Source organism: Lepisma saccharinum, chromosome 18 (genome assembly GCF_977018435.1).
Source record: "Lepisma saccharinum chromosome 18, izLepSacc3.1, whole genome shotgun sequence".
NCBI classification, from domain to species: domain Eukaryota; kingdom Metazoa; phylum Arthropoda; class Insecta; order Zygentoma; family Lepismatidae; genus Lepisma; species Lepisma saccharinum.
In genome coordinates, this window is record NC_139246.1 from 34551132 (window position 1) to 34574362 (window position 23231).

At 38.1% G+C, this 23231-nt stretch overlaps 1 protein-coding gene across 1 annotated transcript in view; it reads right to left on the reverse strand.

The window, feature by feature from the left end:
* LOC146001954 (uncharacterized) overlaps positions 1–17032 on the reverse strand; it is a 66167-nt gene extending 49135 nt beyond the window's left edge. The window contains exons 1-2 of the mRNA XM_083139672.1: positions 16921–17032; positions 10496–10963 (exon numbers count right to left, since the gene is read on the reverse strand). Coding sequence (XP_082995798.1) covers positions 10496–10963; positions 16921–16981 — 529 coding nt within the window. The 5' untranslated portion in view covers positions 16982–17032. The remainder of the gene's footprint in view (positions 1–10495; positions 10964–16920) is intronic.
* Positions 17033–23231: the final 6199 nt, after the last annotated feature.

Sequence of the window (23231 nt, forward strand, 5' to 3'; positions counted from 1 at the left end):
GCACATGGCACTTTTCAACATGAAGAAAACAAAGATCAAGTTTGATAAACCTATTTATGTAGGGGCTGTGATATTGGAATTGGCCAAATTACATATGTTAATATTGTATTATGAGGTGTTGAAACCTTTTTATGGTGATCGTGTAAAATTATTGTACATGGACACGGATAGTTTTATTCTTGATATTCAAACAGAAGATGTTTATCAAGATATGTCACAGCCTGAATTGTTTCAATACTTTGATACCAGTGAACATACAAGAATTCAACCCCACAACAAAAAGGTGCCTGGCAAGTTAAAAGATGAGACACTTGGTGATGTTATTGTGAAATTTGCTGGGTTAAGTGCCAAGGTGTACACTTTTGAAACATGTAGTGGCGCTGTTGCCAAAAAGGCTAAGGGCGTTGGCAAAGTAACTGTGGAAAAAGATCTCCAATTTGAAGATTATGAAAATTGCATCAAATCCCAGAATTCAATCAGAACATCAGAAAATAGAATTCAGAGTGAGGATCACTTGCTGACTTCAAATATTGTAAGAAAAGTGGCCCTGGACCCACATGATGATAAGAGATGCATTTTATCATGTTGCATACATACTTTACCTTGGGGGCATTGTGATTTGAAAAATGGGAATCAATGCCCAATTACAGAGCATGATTTGAAATAAATAAACATGCCTATGAACTTATTTGGGTTCAAAAAGCAGGCTATTATGGAGCTGCCAACACCGCAACCCTCTCCTGATATAATATCTAAACTGAGTGGCTTGTTAATTATTCATCTGAACAGCATATTTACAGATAATGATGATGAAACAGGCAAAACATTGTACATATTTAACAATAATTTAAATCATTACCAATTACCTGTAGGTGGGCAATTGCAATTTATTACAACCCCTGAGGGTGATGTCAAGATTTCAGTAGGGAGAAATATTTACAGAATTAAGCACTCAAACATGGTTTCTGGCACTGTATATACTGTTTCTGCTGGTGACTGCTTATATATTGAGGTCCCTGGGTCATATGACAAGCTTATACCCTTTTTTATAGAATTAAGAATCAGATATTCAATAATAAATAACCATTAAAACAAAAATGCCTAATGATATATTTGGCCATACAAGACATGAAGATCACAGTGATGAGATTCTGATGCTTGATGTCAGAGTCAAGAAATTAAGAAGTGATTTACAAGCTTTACAAACCACACTCAATGCCAGTCTTCAATTAGAAATTACAAATTTACAATCACAATGCATGGACCCTCTTCTCAAAATTGATTCTGAACTCAAATTGTTGCTTCAAAAATATACTGATCTGGCAACATTAGATAATTTTCAAAGTTTAGAAGAAGCTGTAGCAGCTCTTCAAGCCAAATTTAAGACCCAGGCCACCAATTCTGAGCAATTGAAACAACAATTGGAAGAGCAGATAAATAATGTCCAGGCACAGCTCCAAACAATTGTCAAAAGCATAAAATCACAAGAAGATTTTGATCTAGTGATTTCCACTCTAAAAGAACAGATTCAATCACTCCAAATACCTAATCTGGATCCTCTGCACAATGCCATAGCCGAGGTTAAAGAAAAAATTGAGACACTTGAAAATTTTATGAACAATTTGCCATCTTCTGATGCTTTGAATGCAATAACTCGGAGTGTAGCAAATATTAAGCTGCAACTTGAAACATATGAAGATTTTGGAAAAATTCAAAGTACCATAACCCATCTTGAGGGTACAATAGCAGCAGTGCAAAGTGATTTGGCAAATGTACTAGAATCTCGCCTGCCTGGGATTGTAGACACCCTTGTCAGTGTCCAGCAACAAATCACAAAGCTTGAAAACCTCAACACTGAATCTGAACTATCTCATTTTCATCACTTGATAGATGATATCCAAACAAAACTTGAAATTTTACAACAATCCACACCCACTCAGGCAGATATAGCCCTGCTCCAAAATGCTATGCAAAATGTGGCTGATGCTTCTGAATTAAACAATGTAAAATTGGCACTTGAATCTTTGCAAAATACAGTATCAAATCTTCCCACATCACAGGAACTTAAAAATATTAAGAGGGCAGTGAATAGGATATTGAAATCAGAAGATATCAAGAATATCCAGACAGAGATCAAACATCTCACTCAGACAGTGGCCACTCTTCCAACCAATCAACATATTAATGAATTGCATGCCCTGTTTGAGGATATCAGAAGACAGGTCCATGATCTTACTGCTCAAAATTCAAAATTGGCAGTTGTTGAAAATTTGCAACAAATTGTAGCTAATATCAAGCAACAGCTAGGGACCATGGAATCCAATCAAGCAAATGCTCTGTCTGTTTTTGCCACCCAGCTTCAAGAGATTGTGCAACAATACAAGAAACTTGTTGTGGACATAAAAATCAAGCCAGGCCATGATGATGTTGTTAGGACCATCAATGAGCACCTTGAATCTGTAACAAGCAGATTGCTCACAGCAGAAAAGGAAATAACAGGCATAATCGAGAATCCAAAACATACAGTAATTCTTGAATTGTACAGCATCCCCAACAAAGAATATGATTCACCATTTACACCAGGTGGCAAAATATATATGCTGTCCCCTGCACAATTTTATTATCAATTTTTTGTTGGGGGCACATTGAGACCAATCAAGATCAAATATTGGCATCAGCCACAGGCACACCACTACCCTACCTTATCAATAACAAATGCTGACAACAAAGTAAAAATCACCAGTGTAGAGTTAGAGGATTTTACAGACCCCAATACATTAGAAACAGCCTATGCTGAAGATGATGGCTCTCTGGAATTTAAAATACAAATAGGGGACAAATTATATTTAGAAAATCCTGTAGTATCAGCTGCTGAACACCCCATAGTTGCAATATTCTTGTTTTCATATTATGTCTAGACAAATTATTGTTGATGAATTACACAGACAGGCCCGACATAATTTTAAGAGACTCCCAGTAGTCACAAAGGGCATAGATGATTTATGGCAGAGCGACTTGATTGAGTTGTCAAGTGGACAGTTGAAAAACTTAGACAAAATCAACAAGGGCTACAAGTATCTACTCACTGTAATAGATACATTTTCAAAATTTGCATGGGCTGTGCCACTCAAATCCAAGACTGGAAAATGTGTTACAGAAGCCATCAGGACAATCATCAATCAGAGTGGAAGATCCCCGCGCTATTTGCAAACAGATAATGGCAAAGAATTTTATAATTCTGTGTTCCAACAATTTATTAAAAGCCAGGCAATAAAACATTACTCGAGTTACAGTGACCTCAAGGCCTCAATTGTAGAGAGATTCAACAGAACCTTAAAAAATCTTATGTATAAACAATTTACACTTCAAGGTAATTATAAATGGCTTAATATTCTTCCAGAACTTCTACATAAATATAACAACTCGGTCCATTCCACAATCAACATGAAACCCTCTGAAGTAACTTCATCTGATGAGCAAAAATTGATCAGGACTGTTTATTATCCTAGATACCAGCCAACAACAAGAAAGGCCAAATACAGGGTGGGGGATCAAGTTAGAATCAGCAAATATAAGCACTTATTCAAAAGAGGCTTTACAAGAAACTGGAGTACCGAATTATTTACAGTGGTTCAAGTTAAACCCGGGACCCTTAACACATATATAATAAAGGATCACCGAGGAGAAATTCTCAAAGGCAGGTTCTATGAACAAGAGCTCAGCAAAACTAAACAGCCTGACACATATCTCATAGAAAAAATCATCCGCAGAAAAGGCAACAAGTTATTTGTCAAATGGCTGGGTCATCCGGAAAACAGCTGGATCGATGCAGACAAAATAATAATATGAGCACCTGGGATGTTATAAAAAGGCTGCCAGAACCTGAACAGCAGAATAAGAGAAATGGCAACTTGCTGCCTGATAATATTAGATGTCTTATTGTTGGGCCATCTGCTTGTGGTAAAACTACACTAATGGTTGATAATTTTTTATTGGCCCCCAACTGGTTAGACTGGAAAAACAGGCACTTGTATGTTTTCTCTAAGAGCTTGGAACAATTAAAATATCAGCAGCTGATGAAGCTATATGATGGACTGGATATTGCTACTTTTGAACCAGATGTTAAGCCACTTGATGAATGTCTCGATAATTCTGTTGTTGTGTTTGATGATATTATACTGGATAATCAAAACAAGGTTAGAAATTTCTTTACACAGGGGCGGCACAAAAACATTGATTGTTTCTACCTGGCACAGACTTTTTCTAAAATTCCGAAGCAGCTGATCCGAGACAACAGCAATTTTATATGTGTGTTTCATCAAGATCATACCAACCTCAAACACATACATGATGAATATGTAGGTGGGGACTTGAGCTACAATGATTTTTCCAAGTTTTGCAGTAGGTGCTGGAACCAGGACAGTTATGGGTTTGTCACAATTGATATGACAAGACCACCCAGTAGTGGCAAATACAGAAATAAAATCAACGATTTTCTAGACGTTGAGAGGTATATAAATAACCATGAAAAGGCCAATCATTGATGATCTTAAGTTAAGAGATTATCTTGTAAAAAGATTTAAGGGATGGAAATCAGAGAACCGAGGAATCTATGAAAAACACAAACAAACAGAACAGCCTGTAATTGATGCTATTAATAATTTAGGTAAGAATATCAAAACTGTTACAGAGCAAAATCAAAATTTGATCACAGAGCTTGTGCCTGTAGCTGCAAGGAACATATTAGATTATCCATTCACCCCACTTTCCAGTATTCATACACCTAGTCCTATTGCTCCTAGAAGAATTGAAGCTACTCAGGATCCTATTGAATTGGGTCTTCTTGCTCAAAAATATTTAACCACACCTAAAGACAATAAAGATGAGGTGTTTGGCTTATATGCTGACACAGAGCTTGATGGCAGCATCATACATAGAATTGGCAACTTCAGAGTAACATTTATGCGAGATGATCTGATTGTTTATTCAGAATCTCGTCTCGGAGAAAAAGGTGCTTTTGTTAAGTACCCCGGAACACCTGGATTGTGGGAACTGATGACTCGGAAAAGGCCTGGCAGCTATACAGATCAAGATTATGATTATTACAAAGAAATATTAATAAAATCAGATGCTCTATACCAGAACAATGATCCCACACAAAAAAGAGTCAAGTCTAGCAGTGGGGCAAAATACAATAATTTAATCAAGCCCATATGGTCACAGATCAAGACAGGTAGTGGAATCAAACAATACAACACCCTGCCTAAAGAATTTGTGTGGGTTGATGATGTCAGGAAACTTGTAGATAGGTTGCTGGTGATAGCTGGGGAGGAAAATGCTGGCAACCACAATTTTTATAATGAAAAGGTTGGAATTATGGACATGATAAGCACAAAATTGTCTAATTTTATAGTGAATGACACTAAGGGGATTGGATATCTCATAAAAATTATTAATACTCTACCACCTAAATTTTGGAATATTTCTGAGGGTCGGGGCTTGGTTAATGACATTATAAACAAGCTGCCATTTGAACTACACATTCCAGGCTATCAGTATTGTGGTCCAGGCACAAAATTGGACCATAGATTAAACAGAGGTGATCCTGGTGTTAAATCCCTAGATGCTGCTTGTAGAGACCATGACATAGCATACAACACACATACTGATCTTGACAAGAGACATGTTGCAGACAAGAAATTAGAAGAGGCTGCATTTGGTAGATTTGTAAGCAAAGATGCTTCTTTGAGTGAAAAAATAGCAGCATTGGGGACCACCATAGCTATGAGCACCAAACAAAAACTGGGGTGGGGGCTGTGAACATGTATATAATAAACCTACAATGAAGGCCAAGGGTGTTATGTATCAAATACCTTATGCAGGTCTCAAATCTCTTGGGCCTATTGATAGCCTCTTGACCAAAAAGCAGCGCTAGAAAAAAAGCTCTTGTCTTGCAAAGGGACATGGTATGAAATTGTTGCTTAGCACCCCCCAATTAAAAAAATTACAGCAATCAAGAAAAAAATCACATGTGGGGGGTTTCATATTTACTATCCCTGCCATCTTAGCTGCTCTCGGGGCTGTGGGGAGCTTGGCTGGGGGATCAGCTGCCATAGCAAAAACAGTAATAGATGCCAAGAAAAATAGGGCAGAATTAGATGAGCAGAGGCGCCATAACCTGGCCATGGAGAAAAAAGGCAAAGGTGTTAAGAGAGCCATGAATAAGTTTAAAAAAAACAAGAGCCGCTTACAAACCAAGATATTGAAGCTTTAATCAAGCCACTGGGCATCAAACATTTTAGAGGTGTGTACATGTCTGATTCTTTACCGGAACAACCACTCAACAAAGAGTGTGGCATTGTTAATTTGGATGAGTACAAAAATCAGGGCACTCACTGGATTTGTTATCTTAAATATTTAAACAATGAGGCATTTGTGTTTGATTCATTTGGAGGTGTTCCACCTGAAAATTTAATAAAATATCTAAATTCAGCTAATCTTTATTACAATAATGCCCGTGTTCAAAACTTCAAAGATGTTAATTGCGGACATTTGTGTTTATCTGTTCTCAGATATATGTCTCAAATAAATAAACCATCAATTGAAAATTTTCAAAAGGCCTTGTGGTATTTAAAACATCATGGGGGTATTCCATCTCACCAGCCAAAATTCAATATTGAAACTCAAATTGCATGATGACATAGTATATCCCAAAACAATAGCCCTCAGAGCATTTTACGGCATGTACTTGATCCCTAATATTACACACCACAACAACAAAATTGCAGTAGGGGATCAAAAAATTGTCATCACTCCAGGACAATATAATCTATCCACTCTAAATGCTCAATTACCCAGAGGTATAGTGTTAAGTCAAAATTCTGTCACTCACAGAGTAGAGATTGTATCTGCTACAGAAACAGTGCATCTGGGTACTATAGGAGAGCTGTTAGGCTTTGAGAACAACACAAAACTTGAACCGGCCATCAAACACACTGCTATGAATATACCTAAATTCTTAGCCATAGAAACTCTGAATATTCACTGTAATGTGGCTGAGGGTATGATCACCAAATCAAATGGCATAGGCACTCACAAACAAACTGGCATCATTGCAACATTCAAACCTAATTCCGAATTCATGGAGCCCATCATCTACAATCCATCCCCAACATTATATTTTCCTGTGTGCCATAACAGAATAGATTACATTGAGTTGATGGTCACTAATGAAAAAGAAGAATTAGTTGATTTTGCTGGAGCCACAACAACTGCTATCATAGAGATTAATATTTAAATAAAAATACATACAATGGAAAATATTGAGAGTTATGAGCTACAATCATTCCCCCCAAACAGGAGGACATTTGCAAATTTAAATCAACCCAACACAGAGATTGAGGTTGATCTTGATGTAGGGGATGGATTTATACACCCTCACAGAGCAGATCTATACATCAAATTTGATGTTGTAAAGCTCGATGGAACAGATTATCCGGCAAATTCAAATATAAGATTGGTGGACAATTTTGTGCCGCATCTGTTCTCTGAAATTGAGATCAGAAAGCATGGCGTTGTTATAAACAGAGTGGATTATCCCGGTATTACCTCCACAGCTTTGGCCACATTAAAATTATCCAAAACCGAGGCATCATACTACAAAATAGGCGGATTTGAGGCTGGTGATAAAATTATATCTAAGAGCCACACAGTGCTGTTCCCAATGCGCCTGTTGCCAGGATTCTTCTCGGATTACAAAGATATTATGTGGAAGGGTGGGTTAAGAATTACATTTAGAAGAGCTGCCAATGATAATAATGCTTTGATGAGGTACAGCACATTAAACTCTACAGGGGAAGCTCTGCCTAATACCTTACCAGATGCAGGCAAATGCATTATTCAGACTATGGAGTTAAGAATCCCGGTTGTTGAATATGAGGCCAGTTATGCTCTTAAATACAAAGCAGATATAATAAAAAATCCACAGGTTCCTCTGCAATTTTATACATATCAATGCGTACAGAAGCCCGCAACTGGTACTTATTATGAGTTTGATGCTACAAATTCATTCTCCAGTATACAATACGACATGCCTGATTTTGTGGTGGTACTGTTTCAGACTGGAAGACACAATAATCAGGAAAAAAATTCGAGTAAATTTGATAGCTGCAACATCAAGAACATATATCTTAAAAATGGCAGAAATGAGGTATTTCCTAGAGAAAATTATAATTTAGACATGTCCAAGGATGATTTCCTCAAATTATATGAGGCATTTTCTTCCTTCAAGCGTGTCACTACTGGCAATACTGACATGTATTACACACCAGATGAATTCAAAGCACGGAGACCCATGTTTGTCATCAATGCTTCAAAAAGGAAACAGGTTGTGGTTAATGACAGGACAAACATTAAAATTATCTGTGAATTCTACGAGGCATTACCCGATGACACCATATGTAGTGTTATTCTCATAGGTGAAAAATCATATGTTTATGATGTAAGAAATGAGAGAGTCACAGAGCAATTCTAGAAGCATTACATTATTTTAATATTAAATATGCAAGATGAGCCTGGTGTCCAATTGAACTTAAACCGGAAGTGGACCGGAAGTGGACCGGAAGTGGACCGGAAGTAGACCGGAAGTGGACCGGAAGTGGACCGGAAGTAGACCGGAAGTAAATATGTGTGGGTGGGTGTGGGTGGGTGTAGGTGTGTATGGGTGTGGGTGGCCTAGTTTTAAGTGTGACCAAAAAAAAATATCAAGAGGGGCATATTTTTAACAAATTTATGGACAACAATCTCACAGAAGTGCCTTTTATAAGTATAGGCAAATCAATCTGAGGGAGCTCTTCCTTTCTGAAAAATTCCCGAGGGCATTTTTACAAAAATCTTGGATTAGGAAGAGCTCCACACTAGAGCAAAAAGCTCATATGCTCATGTTGAGCTTGTTTTAAGTATGGCCAAAGCTGCTTGAGAAGAGCTCTTCCTTTCTCGCACTGTCCCTACCGTAAATACAACTGATCTCTTTCAAATCCCCCTTGGAAGAACCAAAATGACCGAAGCTGAACCCATGAGGAGAATGTGCAACTTATTTAATTTAGTTTCTAAGAATAATCCAAGCGTAGACCTATTTAAATGTAATTGTAACATAAGATCTATTCCCTGAATTTCTGTATGTTTTGTTTTGTTTTGTTCATTGAATTTTGGTTTTCATTCAGCTTGTAAGGTTACATCCAACAGTTTAACGTCATTTATTGTTGCTTTGTCTCTGTGTTCCCTTTGCTTCTATAATCTAATAGTTAATTTCTCTCAATTATTCTTAAAAGTAAAATGTATATTGCATCATTCATATTTCTTGTTAATTTTCTTAGTTATGTTCTTGTTTATGTAATGGTGTCATCCCATATTGAACACTGTAATTGGGCATGCGCCTGTTGTGTTTTAATTAATTAAAATAAAATAAAATAAAAAAGTCAGTTAATATAAAAGAAATTGTCATTGCCAACTTTGAACAACTAAAACAAGCTATTCTCCTTTCGATGTCTAAAACAAAAAGCGTCCCCTTTTGACGTCCAAAACAAGCGATTTCCTCTCTTTATGTATGCAACAAGCGATTGCTTGTTTTGATGTTTAAAACAAGCTATTGACCCTGTTGACGCATATAAAACAAGCGATTATCCTTTTGACGTCTAAACCAAGACATTGTCTCTCTTGACCAGAGATGTGTGTCTACGCGTGAACAACGATAGTCTACATTCTACACGTAGACTATTTTATACACGTAGGTGACGTAATCTATGTAAACAACATGGCGAAAGATGATAACTTAGGAAAGGGCGCCGTGGAAGTAAAACAAAATTATACTGCGTATCAGTTGCTGATGTGTCAGGAGAACTTTTCATGCTCTTCCTTCCAAATTCGAACAATTTCTCACGTAGGAAAAAACCTGACGTAGGAAATATTCTAGTGTTTTTTGGGGGAAAAAGACGAATTTTGTCTCATAACTGCCATCTGTTGTCTTTTTTGCATACTATTTATCTTCTTCCGTAGTTGATGATAGAAGAGGAGAGAAATTTTGTGGTAAATAGGATTCTTGACAGTTCGTTGGGAACCAATATAGTTGAAAATGTCACTTTCCTTTCATAAAAGCCTTGAAAATTAATTTTATGCACTTTAGATTGTCTACGTAGTCTATGTAAACTACAACCCAATGTAATCTACGCGTAGATTACGTGTAGACAACGCATGTAGACGTAAACTTATAGTGTACGGCACATCACTGCTCTTGACATCTAAAAGAAGCGATTCCCCCTCTTAACATCTAAAACAAATGACTGCCTATTTGGATATCTAAAGAGATATTTCCTTGAAATCTAAAATTAAGCCACCACCCTCGAAAACAATGAAGTTCTAATCTAACAATATAGCCAATCAACGGTCAGGAAAACGAAAGCACCCACGAGCCACGGAAGAAAGCAATTAATCCACCTACCGTCATAATATCCACCAGTCAAATCTTCTCCGTTTACTCCAGAGTCATTCAGGGCAGAATCTCTACGCCAGGTGATGCGATTGTTCGCTGGAAGCTTTCCAGATCTCTGGGCCTCGTAGAAGAGAAGAGACAGTTCCAAAACTTTAGAATAATTGTAATCCCTTGGTACGAACACGGTCGTTGTAGGTATCGTTGTAGGTTCAGGTGTGGATTCCGTGGTTGGTTCGTCAGTAGATGTTTCGGTTGGTTCAGTCTCGTCAGCAGGTGTTTCGCTCGGCGTTTCGGTTGGTTCATTCCCGTCAGCAGGTGTTTCGCTCGGGATTTCGGTTGGTTCATTCCCGTCAGCAGGTGTTTCGCTCGGCGCTTCAGTAGTCACTTCTTCGTTCACAGAAGGTGATTGGTTAGATGTTAAGGGAACATCTATGCTTGTTACCTCATCACCTGTTGTGGCTCCTTCTTCAGTTGTGCCTGAAAATTCAATTCGAATATAAGACATTACTGGATATTTAATGAACAACCAAGATACACATTTGCGGAATTAAAACTGGAATATATATATATGTACTAAGTGAGCATGTTCTAAGGACTACTAGCTATCAGTGGCGTATTGAAGGAGGGCTGTCGGGCTTGGTCTCCTCCGCCATATTCTCGACAAAGAAAATATATTCATCATAACTTATAATTTTTAATTCTATAAAGAACTGCACTTAAAATATGAACGTTCCAGTGCTAAAAACAATTCCATCCCCCAGGGCTCTTAAAACAAACTAAAAACTGTAATGTTAAAAGTGATCAGACTGTCTTGGCATCTAAAACCCAGTCATCAACCCATAACATATCCAAAGCTAACAAAGATCGGTATTCTTTTTTAAATGCCCGCCCCAGGTTATAGGATCCAGTGACGACACCAAAGGGGAGACTAAGGAAGTGGGCAGCCCCTGTCGAGAGCTCCCTTTCACGAGCAGGCAAGATAACTACGTGGGTCAGTCAGTGGAAAACAGGCCACCTTGACGTGTAGATGCCGCGGCTCCACGAAACTCCTGCCACTGGAAGGGGGTTCCGTTGTCGCCCGGTAGATGGCAGTAGCGTCGCAGGCTTGTATGAGCCGTGTGAAGTGCAGACGTGCAGGGACGTGCCGTCCGGCATATCATGGAGGCCAGTAAGGAAGAGCAGCGAGCAGTCGTGCGTTTCCCGGTGGAGGAAGGCGCTAGTACGCGAGACATTCACCGTCGAATGGCGGCAGTGTATGGGGAACAGTGTTTATCTCTGCCGCAGCTGAGTGAGTGGAGTCGGAGGTAATGCAGGTCCACATACGACCAATGTCCGGGAACTGTTACAAATATTTCTGTGGGAATCACTCCAGCACCCACCTTAGAGCCCGGACATGTCCCCGTGTGATTATGCCATCTTTGTTAAGCTGAAACGGGCACCGCGTGGTCGCCGGTTCAACTCGGACGATGAGGGGTGATTGGTTGTTGCAGCAACCACCCACCTTCTACAGGGCTGCCATTGACCTACTGCCAGGACTGTGAGACAAATGTCTCAACGCCTACGGGGATTACTTTTAAGATGAGCGAATAGCCTCATAATTATATAGGGTAGCCTGTTTTCCACTAACTGGCCCTTGCAAATAATTGCTGCTTTATCCTAAATGCACATTTTAAGTATTTTATTTAAAAAAAAAGTTCTGTTAATACTTGTTTAAGTTCACTTGATGCTCTGATAGATTAATGGGAACTGGACTTTCAGTTTAAAGCGGGATCGAACATCTATGCTTTCACTTGGGTCAAACCAGAGAACCCTTGAATACAAGGTATGGTATTTAAGGTTATATTAAATGTAACATCCCCCTTTAGTTTCGTTATTTTTCAAGTCGCTTTCTGTCACTTTTGACTAATCGCGATGATGAGAATGAGTGATGAAGGGATACTCATGTAGAACACTCGTGTCCAGGCCAGAATCCGAACCCAACAACAAATCGAAACCCGCTTGACCAACGAGTCCGCTAGTTATTTTGTCTGGTGTCTTAAGTGAAACTGTCACTAATTCGCCACTGTTATATTTCATATGATTATATTAAAAGTCATTATTATAGAAACATAATAAGCTAGGGCTAGGATTTTGATGCAAATGCATCATTTTTTTGGTAAGGCAGAAACGTTGCATAAGCAGATAGGAACGTGTTTTACACGTAAGTGAATAAATTGGGATGCCTTTTTGGAGTGAAGGTCATTTTTTAAACTTTATAAACCGTTTAAGTCAGTCATATTATGCATTTTTCTACATTCTGGTGAAAGAAGGGACATTTTACATGCAAATATAACCCTTTGAAGTAGAGAGGTTCCCGACTCTCGTCTCATTGTCTTCAGCGTAATTCTGAATGACTGTGTTTGAAGCAACAAATAGAGTAGAGACGGCGAATGTGGAATGGTCGGCAAAAGTGGAATACCATGATATTTACAACTACATACGTCTACCATCTATCGGGGTAGTTTAGAACCATCAGACGGTATGTACAGATGTCAGCACTGAAGCAACCCCCGCCATCCACTGTGAATGTTTGCTGACAGAGCACGTAAAGCTGTTTTGGAGGGAGCGGACTTTCTTTCGTTACCGCCGTTTTGTACACACAAAGCAAACACAAGGTAAGATTTCTGCAAGTGTTCTATGTGAAATTGTTCACCAATGTCGTAGCTAAATAAGCATTGTCAATTAGGTGTCCTGGAAGTTTCCGTTATTATCTAATTTAAGATTAAAAAAGAAAAGTAGTTAGCGGGTAATGTGGAATAGATGAGGGTGGTTAATGTGGAATACTATTCCACATTACCGTATCTTTTTCAGGCCTTGATACAATTTGTTAAAATCACATTTTTATAGTTTTATGACTTCCTGCATGCAGTTATAAGGTACAGCTAAATGGCAGAGAATGTTTATCATGTTGTGGGGGGGTTCAAGACACCCTCAAAATTTCTGCAACTTGTTAATGAGAACATTTTTGGCAAATATTCCCTCGACATTGATCTTATTATGCGGCAGCCATTCCTTCTTCAGCCCTTATTACTGTTCTTATTACGAAATTAGATTTTCCTAAACCCTTGCAGGAAAAAAATTGAAATTGTGCCCATGTTAAGATAGAATAATTGCTGTAAATGTATTATGACAAAAAATCATATATATTTAATCTGCATATTTAATGCTCAAAATGGTCTCTTTATATTTTGCAGATTCACAGACCCTCCCAGAATGCCGAAAGGAGGAGTACAGCAGAAGAAGTGGGAGCCAGAGAAAATGACGCAAGCAGTGACAGCAGTCAGGCAAAAAGAAACAGGATTTCTGCGTGCCAGCAAGACATATGATGTTCCACGGACCACATTATTTCATTTAGTTAGAGAACATTCTGACAAATCTGCAGTTGACGCTGCAAGCATACGAGTAGGTCGAAAGCCAATCTTCTCTCCAGCCATGAAAAATGATCATGTCAGTTATGTCTTAGAAATGGAATCTTGTTACTATTGACTCACAAAACGTGACATTTGTTCAGTTGCTTATCAATTAGTTGTTCGAAATAATGTGAAGCACCCATTCTCTGTGGTAAGAGAATGTGCTGGTAAAGACTGGTTTAGATTGTTTATGCAAAGACATAAAGATGTAGTGACTCTTCGAAATCCCACTGGAACCTTATTTGCGAGAGTAAATGGCTTCAGTCGCGAAAATGTGGCTAAATTTTTCAACAACTTGGAAGATGCCTACAAGGAGTTCAATTCCCACCCCCCTGACCGTGTGTATAACGTAGATGAGAGTGGACTTACTGTGGTGCAAACCAAACAGGACAAAATTATTGCATTAAAGGGGAAAAGACAGGTGGGTACTCTGACATCCGCTGAGCGAGGATCACTAATAACTGTAGTAACATGTATGAGTGCGGGTGGTTCATTTGTCCCTCCCATGTTAATTTTTCCAAGGAAAAATGAAAATGTTCAACTGATGAAATATGCACCTCCAGATTCCATTACAGCGTACCATCCCTCAGGCTGGATTCAACTCTCAATATTCACTAACTGGTTTCGTCACTTCATCAGTAAAGTGAAGCCAAGGAAAGATGACCCACTACTCCTCATACTTGATGGCCACTACAGCCACACCAGGAATATTGAGGTTATTGACCTAGCTCGGGAAGAACCTGTTGTTATAATTTCTTTGCCACCACACTCGACACATAAGCTACAACCTCTTGATAGAACATTCTTGGGCCCTCTGAAGAGATATTACAATGAGGAGTTGAGATTGTAACCATGGGAGAAGAGCAACTCATTTTGTCGTAGGAGAACTATTTTCCAGAGCTTACCTACGTGCTCAGTCGGGCGAGATTGCTGTTAATGGATTCAAATGCACAGAGATTCATCCCCTGAATCCAAACGTTTTTAGGGCTAGTGATTTAATTGGAACTACCAACACAGCCAGTAATGACGTCTCTCTACCTCCTGATAGTGTTAATCCACAACCATCCACATCTTCGCCAACTGAAAATCCCACACCGCCTGTACAGGAAACAACTTCAGCAAGTGAAAAGTCTACAAATGCTGTCTACACTCGCCGATCAACTCAACCCAACCACGCAGTAACACCATGGGATAAATCTCCAGTTCCAACTACAAGTAATGCACAATCCAAGAGGGGAAGCAGAACCACTTCGTCAACTGTACTCACAGGAACACCTTATAAATATTCTCTACAACATGAATCAGAAAACAAGAAGTCAAAGAAAAGCAACTCGTGCAAGAGATGTATCTTCAAAGAATCAAATCAGTGTGAAGGGAAAGGAAAAGATGAAATAACAAAATCCAGAACGCAGCGTGGCAAGAAGCAGGAAGACATTGCAAGTACAACAAGTGAATCAGCCATTGAAAGTGATGGAATCACCTCTGATCATTGTAGTGTGATTGGTGAAAGTGTAGGTCCGAGGAACCCAGACACTGAGTGCTTGTTCTGTGGAGAGAATTGGTCGACTGTTCCAGGCAGTAAGTGGATCCAGTGTATATTGTGTGAATTCTGGGCCCATGAGCTCTGTAGTGCATCAGAGGGAGATGTGTTTATTTGCGATTTTTGCAAGTAAATTTGTAGTTTTTCATTTAACTGCATAACCAATGTCGAATTAACATAAATGAACAGAACAATAAGGCTGTGTGTCAAAGTTGTGTAATCTCTAATTATGAGGGTAATGTGCAATACTGTATTCCACATTATCCCCCCACTTTCATTTTGTTGACATTTCGCACTTTATTCACTAATGTTTTTCTCTTCAAAAGCACATTAATTATTTCAAATATTCTGAGTGTTTTTTTGAAAAAGGAATGTGTATTGTATTTTTTTGTTGAATTTTCATATCAAAATGTGCACAAATAAAGTAATTATAGTTCAAAACAAAAACGGTATTCCACATTTCATTGTCTACTGCAACTCAGTACTTAAAGTGTAAAAGATGACAAAAAGTGAACTTTCTTACTTGTACTACCATACGCAATGAACATGTGATAGATACCGTAACGTTAATGTGTAATTTGAATTTCTCTTGGTAATTTATAAATTTGTTTTACAAAGCTTTCAGAATTTTTAGGTCATTTTTTCTAAGTTTATAGGGCATTTTCTCGGATGTATTAGGTCATAAATGCATTTTTTGATGGTCATTTTTTGACAGTTTTAAGGTTATCAAAATCCTTGCCGTAATAATAACCATGGTTGAATCGATACCGACGCCGATGTATCGGTATCGGCCAAGAACAGTGGTATAGGTATAGGCCTATAGCAGTGGCATCGGTATCGGCTGAGAACAGTGGCGTCTGTATTGGCCGAGAGCAGTGGTTTCGGTATCAGCCTAAAGTAGTGGTATAGGTATCGGTATCGGCTGAGAGCGGTGGTATCGGTATCAGCTGAAAGTAGTGGTATCGGTATCAGCCGAGAGCAGTGGTGTCGGAATGGTAACTGTCGATTAGATTCTATTTACCGATTCCGGGGTTTTGATTGTTCGCGGGGTCTGCAAAAAAGCCGCGCGGCAGTTCCACAGAGTCTAATTATTCTGAATGTTATTATGCAAAATGCGCAGTTTCCATTCATATTGTACCAATATTATGTGAAAACTGTATTTTGTCATTACGTGACAGATAATTTTATATCGTGATGTAATTTTTTAACATTTTATAGCAAATCTAGAAAATTGATGCTTATAGTCGTGTTACAATACACACCCACTAATATTAATTAATATTTTTACAACTTTTCATTGCAACAATTTTCAAACATCGGTACCAGTAAAATGGTATCGGCTGAGCCCAAATAATAACTAGTCATTTGTAATTAAAAAATAATAGAAAATTTAGCAAATAGGCGAAAATAAGACAGCTGGCCAATGGAGGACCATTTTTGCGTACCTTCCTGTGCAAGAACGCCTGCCCAAGCTAGCACAAAAACAATCCACAAAGCTCTCTTCATCTCTTGCCGATCTTCTCCTCTAGACCTTCAGAAGCTACTGACGTCCGTGAACGAAAAACTATGTAAATATTTTCAAGTCGTCCTTTTCCTTGTACACGCACACAGTGCTATTGTCATCGACATATTTCACCTGAATACAGACAAGGATGCCATGTTGCAGATGTTCCTCTATTGTTCCAAACATAAAATGATGGATTTATACCTTCGTTTGTTATGTGTGTACTTGAACTAGACAAGCAAAAATTTGTGCAAACTCTTAATGAATTCGTGCATGTGGTCTGTCCGCTGTTTTTCTTTTTCATGTCAAGACTACTCGTGTGCGCCAACGTATGGGTTGGTGCTTGTAAGGTATTGTTGAAGTGTCGGCGTTTTGAGTGAAATTTATGTCACCAGGTGTAATATGCGTACAACATCTCGTTCAACCTTGTTTCTTGTTTCTGAGAAAACAAGACTGCGCGTGTCTCCTCTGTTAAATTTCATTTTGAATTCAATATAATTTTGTTGAAATACAAGTAAATGATGTCCGGAGTTTATCCACAATTCCATCTGGGAAAATTTTACAGTTGGTTGGTTGGTTCATTTGGTGTTTTAAGTCCACTTTAAGCACAGTGAGGCTAATCGGGACTGGACCATTATGTGCCTCCATCGGGTATCTAATCCGGGATCACTTGATTACAAGACGTAAAATTTTAGGGAGTGTAAGGGTAAATCTAGAGGGTAAATTGGACTTTTGAGAGGGCGGTGTTGAGAAAATTTGGGTAGTATGAATCACTGGCTAATATCTACAACGAATTTTCATTCTAATTTATACATTAGTGCAGTGGTTCCCAGTTTCACGAAGCGCCAAGTGTTTCAAGATTTTTCCGCGGCGCCCAAATCAGAATATAGGCCTATCTAACACTTGCAACGCTCACTTAGTGTGGTTGGATTGCTTGCCTTAAGTTAAAAATAAGTTCCATGTCAATTCATCCAGGCCATGTCACCCACCAGCCCCGATTTTGATGAACTTCGGTATACGTATAGAACTTTTATTGCTGATTACAAAAATGACATTTTTTTTTAGATTGGTCAAGGGGTTCAGAAGTTACGCACTTTTTAAAGTCTCCGTGTACGTCACTTGCGACTCCACTTTGAATGACACGCATTAGGTTATAAATGATAGTATCTTCCCTCAGGTTTCCCGTAGAAACTTCAAGTTTGTTTTCTTTGTTCAGGATAGTGGAAGCTTTTATTTAAATATGGTATCAATAACCATGTATTTTTAAAGTTATGTATAGTTTCATGTATTTTATAAGAAAAATAAATTACTAACTTCAAGAGTGAATTTCGTGCAATGCACCCTTCAATTTCCCCCCAGTTGTATATGTAGGTAGCTCAGAGTGGGTACTAATGCCTGATGGAAAAATTGGGATGGGCATTTCAGAGACAGGGTGATAAAAATTTATTTGCATCAAATGACATTAAAAGAATCTTATTTAAAATGCTTATGTATTTAGCACAAAGCCTGAAGTACGATATGTTTTAAGGTATAATATTCAAAATTTCTCTTCAGTATGTGTGAAGATAAGCATAGGTGTAACCTGGCGGGGGTAAAGGGAAGCATTTGCCCCATCCCAAATTTATAGATCAATTAAAATTTACTAGTTAAGTATATTTTGTGAATCTCTGGCACTTGAGAAATAAACAAATAAAGAGTAATAATTCTGATTTTTTAAATGTATTTAGCAAATAATCTTGGCAACTATTTTTATTGGATGGAAATCTTTGTGATTCTCTCAACTCAAAGATAGTTGCCAAGTTACGCCCGTGAAGATACTACCTAATAATATTTACTCTATTGTACTCTATGCATCTATGCATTGCCAAAATTTCATGTACTATAAATAGTGTCGTTCACATTTTAGAAGAATATTTTGACCATTTCGAACACACTAAAGTATTTGACTTATCACTAGGTACATATGCCCTTCCATTTGTGCTGTTAATGTCCACTGGACACAGAATACTTTGTGGTCAGTTGAAGTTGATGGACCAAGTGGATGCAAGAATTTAATTCTGCATCTCCTTTTTTCACTTGGACTTTTGAAGCAATCTTACAGACAAGTTTGAGTCGCTCACACAAGCTACTACATAACTGTTTAGAGTTGGAATTGAGAAAGCCACTTCTTCACAACAGTCAAACCATACAGTTATACAAAACATATTTCATCAGCACTTATTATTTTTGCATTGACTGTTAGACAACCAGAGTTTCGAAGTAACTAGTTACAAGTAACAGTTACTTTTTATTTAGGAATTGCTGGACTGGCAAGGAAGCTATGCTTTGTTGCATGCTAACTTTAGAACAAGCACGCTTTAATTCAATTCATTTCTAATTGTATGTGAAAACTTTAGTCGTTTTGGTGGACTGTTGCGTTCGTTTGGAATGTGGTTGTCGAGCTAGGAAAAAGTCATTGTCGAAGGAGTGGATCTTTGGATCTTTTTGAACTTGGAATGTAGGAGAAAGAAATAGGTGCAAGTGGAATCAACTGTAACTCGGTTACCGTGGTCAGCATACAAATGACTTCTTAATTAAAATCGTTCAAGCAAAGCTGACTCTGTGTTCCATCATTTATTTGCAGTAGTAATGTAAATATATGAAGACATATTATGTTCTAGAAACATAAGTAAACGCAACTTGAAACGCAAGTCTTCAAGATCATTGATTGTGTGTATTTTTTACACAAATCAATGATCATTAACTGTAAGTTACTTTCACAGTACCAGTAACTGTAACCGAGTTACTTTTTAAATGTATAACTGTAACTCGGTTACTTGTAGAAAGTAACTTACCGAATACTGTAAATAGCCTGTAGCCTAAGTTCAAAATAGTGCATACTTAAGCTTCATGGTACGGTTGTTGTACTTTGCAATCGCTGACACATTTTCCTCTGGGTTGCTGTCATTTCATCTTACGTGACTAATAAGAAATATATGCCTTGAATACTATTTCTACGGAATTGGTACTTCATCGCCGCACTTGTTACTTGTTACTGCAGAAGTCTATACAAGTCTTTTAACTGTTCCAACCACCACGTCACAAGGAGATTTTCTGTGGTATGTGGCAAAAAGGCTCCATTCGGAAAAACTTCAATCAGCACAAATGTGTATTATTTATTCTTACTACATATTACTACGTATCCCCATGAAGAGTAGCCAAAAAAGAACTTCCATATTGAGATAAAATGCACAAAAAGAATATTCTCAAAGAAAATTTGCCAAACTTGGGAATCCTAATAATGATGATTATATTTTTTTTAAAAAATGAAGACAGTTGAAACTAATTTAGATACAGTGGAACCTAGATTTTACGTGATTCAGGGGGACCAAGCTGAAGAAAATTAAAATGCAAGAAAATGTGAAACCGAAGAAAATTTCTTAGCAATTAGCTATGTTAGGACCACCGAGATTGAATGTAAAATTCAGGAAAATGTAAAATTGAGGAATTTGAAATCGGGGTTCCACTGTAATTATTATTTGTAAATTTTAATTAATCTATAAATTTGTGATGGGGCAAATGTTTCCCTTTCTCCTCGCCAGGTTACGCCTAGGCTTACCTTTACACACACTGAACATAAATTTTGAATATTATTCCTTAAAACGTATTGTACTTCAGGCTTTGTGCTAAATACATAAGCATTTGTAAAAGATTAACTTTTAATGTCATTTGATGCAAATATTTTTTTATCACCCTATCTCTGAACTGCCCATCCCAATTTTTCCATCAGGCATCAGTACCCACTCTGAGCTGAGCTACCTACATATACAATTGAGGGGAAATTGAAGGGGGATATTGCACGAAATTCGCTCTTGAAGTTAGTCATGTATTTTTCTAAAAAAATACATGGTTATTGATACCATATTTAAATGAAAGCTTACACTATCCTGAACAAAGAAAACAAACTTGAAGTTTCTACGGCAAATCTGAGGGAAGATGCTATCATTTATAACCTAATGCGTGTCATTCAAAGTGGAGTCGCAAGTGACGTACACGGCGAATTTAGAAAGTGCTAACTTCTGAACCCCTTGACCAATCTAAAAAAAATGTCATTTTTGTAATCAGCATTAAAAGTTCTATACGTATACCGAATTTCATCAAAATTGGGGATGGTGGGTGACATTTTCACAAAATTCTGGATGATTTGACATGGAATGACCCAGACATATTTCAAATTCAGAAACATTTTATGCGTAAAAGTACTAAAACTATGTGTAGACTAACAAGAAAGTGGCATATCAGTGGGAAAAAAACAATTGAGCAATTCGCGGCGCCCCTGTAAACCAGCTACGGCGCTCCACTGCATTAGTGCCGGACCCTGTGGCCGAGTGATTAGCACATCGCGCTGCGACGCCAAGGGTCTCGGGTTCGAATCTCGCTCGGGCTTGGTTGTTTGTGAATGTCCATTCATCAATTTCATCACTGATCCCCATCTTCGCAAATTAGCCAAGAGGCACAAAACGCGAATAAAATGAACTAAGGCAATCAATCAATCAATCCACTGCATTAGTGTGCAGCTCACCGAGGGGAGACGGGGAGCGGGTATGAAAGGAAGGACCGGTTCATTTGCAGATTTTAGAGGTAGCAGAAAGCCTTCCGCTGCGGTTTTTCGAAGAGCGTGGGAGTTGATTTGCGTCAATCTCGTTGACGTATGTCCGCAGCAACAGTTTGCTGCTTTTCTTTCAGTGGCCAGAATAATTTTGTATTGCTTATCTTGTGAATTATTTAGACTGTATTTCAAAGAATTTTAAAAGAATATAGGGCAACGACTTTAGGGTTACCAGATGACAAACTTTAAAAAAGAAGGCATTTTTAGATTGCAAAATGTTCTTAACTTTAGACGAAGACACACGTTTAGTGCTTACTGGTGTTTTGGTGAACTTATAAATCACACACCCCTGTAAAATAATTTTACACCCTTTCCGTATAACTAATAATAGGCCTCGTTGAAGGGAAATGTCTGAATATTCTAATATTTATTCACTATGCTCTTAATATTATACGGTTGTGAAGCTTGGTGTCTTACTTTAAAAAAATAACATAAATTGACATTCTGCCTCGGAGCCTAAAACCCCTATCACACGGAACTGGATTTCTAGTTGGAATGCCCTAGTTGGCGATGAACTGACTTTCTGGGTAGTAATCATGGCCGCTTGGCTGACTGCTTGACTGGTTTTGAGGAATAGGACATGTTCTAATTGCTACTAACTTCTTCGACTAGATTCTGTGGAACAGCCAATCAGAGCAAAGTTTGGCCATGTGAAGATATTCTGTGAGTTTGTAAAGTAGCCTTTTTTTGTCTGTGGCTTCCGAGTGCATACAACACGAAAGGCATGTTTACAATTGAAAAAGCTAAAATCTTCTTCCATACGTGTATAGTAAACGTTGTAAAGTATGTATTTTATCAGCGCCGTTCCCCTCTACCTAAAACCATTTTATACGAAGCGATATTCCTCTCGGTTGAATAGTTATCGTATTTTAAAAGTGTGAAGTGATACGTTGTTTACATCTCGCGCGGCCGCCATTATGGGAACGAAAGACTATCGACAAGTACAGTGTAACAAGTACCGTGTGAGGCGAAAACTAGCAAATGGGTAGCCAGTCCAGCGTCAACTAGAGCGTTCCTACTAGAAATCCAGTTCCGTGTGATAGGGGCTTAAAGTCAGGAAACAGTTTTTGTAAGTCGTCACTAAAAACACATTTGCATTTTGGCATGGTTCAGATCGCTGATCGACAGAACTTCACTTCTCCACTGTCATGTGACAACTAAGAGTACGGCAGTTAGAAAATACTGTTTATTTTTTAATTCTGTCATGAAACTCAAATCAAAGTAAGCCGCGGCTAATTGCATATTCTTACCTATTGTCGGAAACTTGCTGCTCACCAAGAGCCGCGGTACATGTCCCAAATGCTTACAAATCAAATCAACAGAAGAGACGCAAAGGTCCAACAATTTTTCTTTGTTGCAAGAAAAGTTTATTTTCTTTGCGCTTGCAACTGAGAGTGTTGTATTTCTTTACTTTGAAATTGAAAACTGGAAACAATATTAACAATTATGTACAAATAACATTTTGTTACTAATCTTGAAGTAAAGCAGTTGTCTAAATCCCAAATAATCGGATATTTCCAAATTTTCCTAAAAACCCACCCGGAGCATTTATAGTACCCGAAAAACAGGATTTGTCCGGGTAAAAGAGAACTTCTGGTAACCCT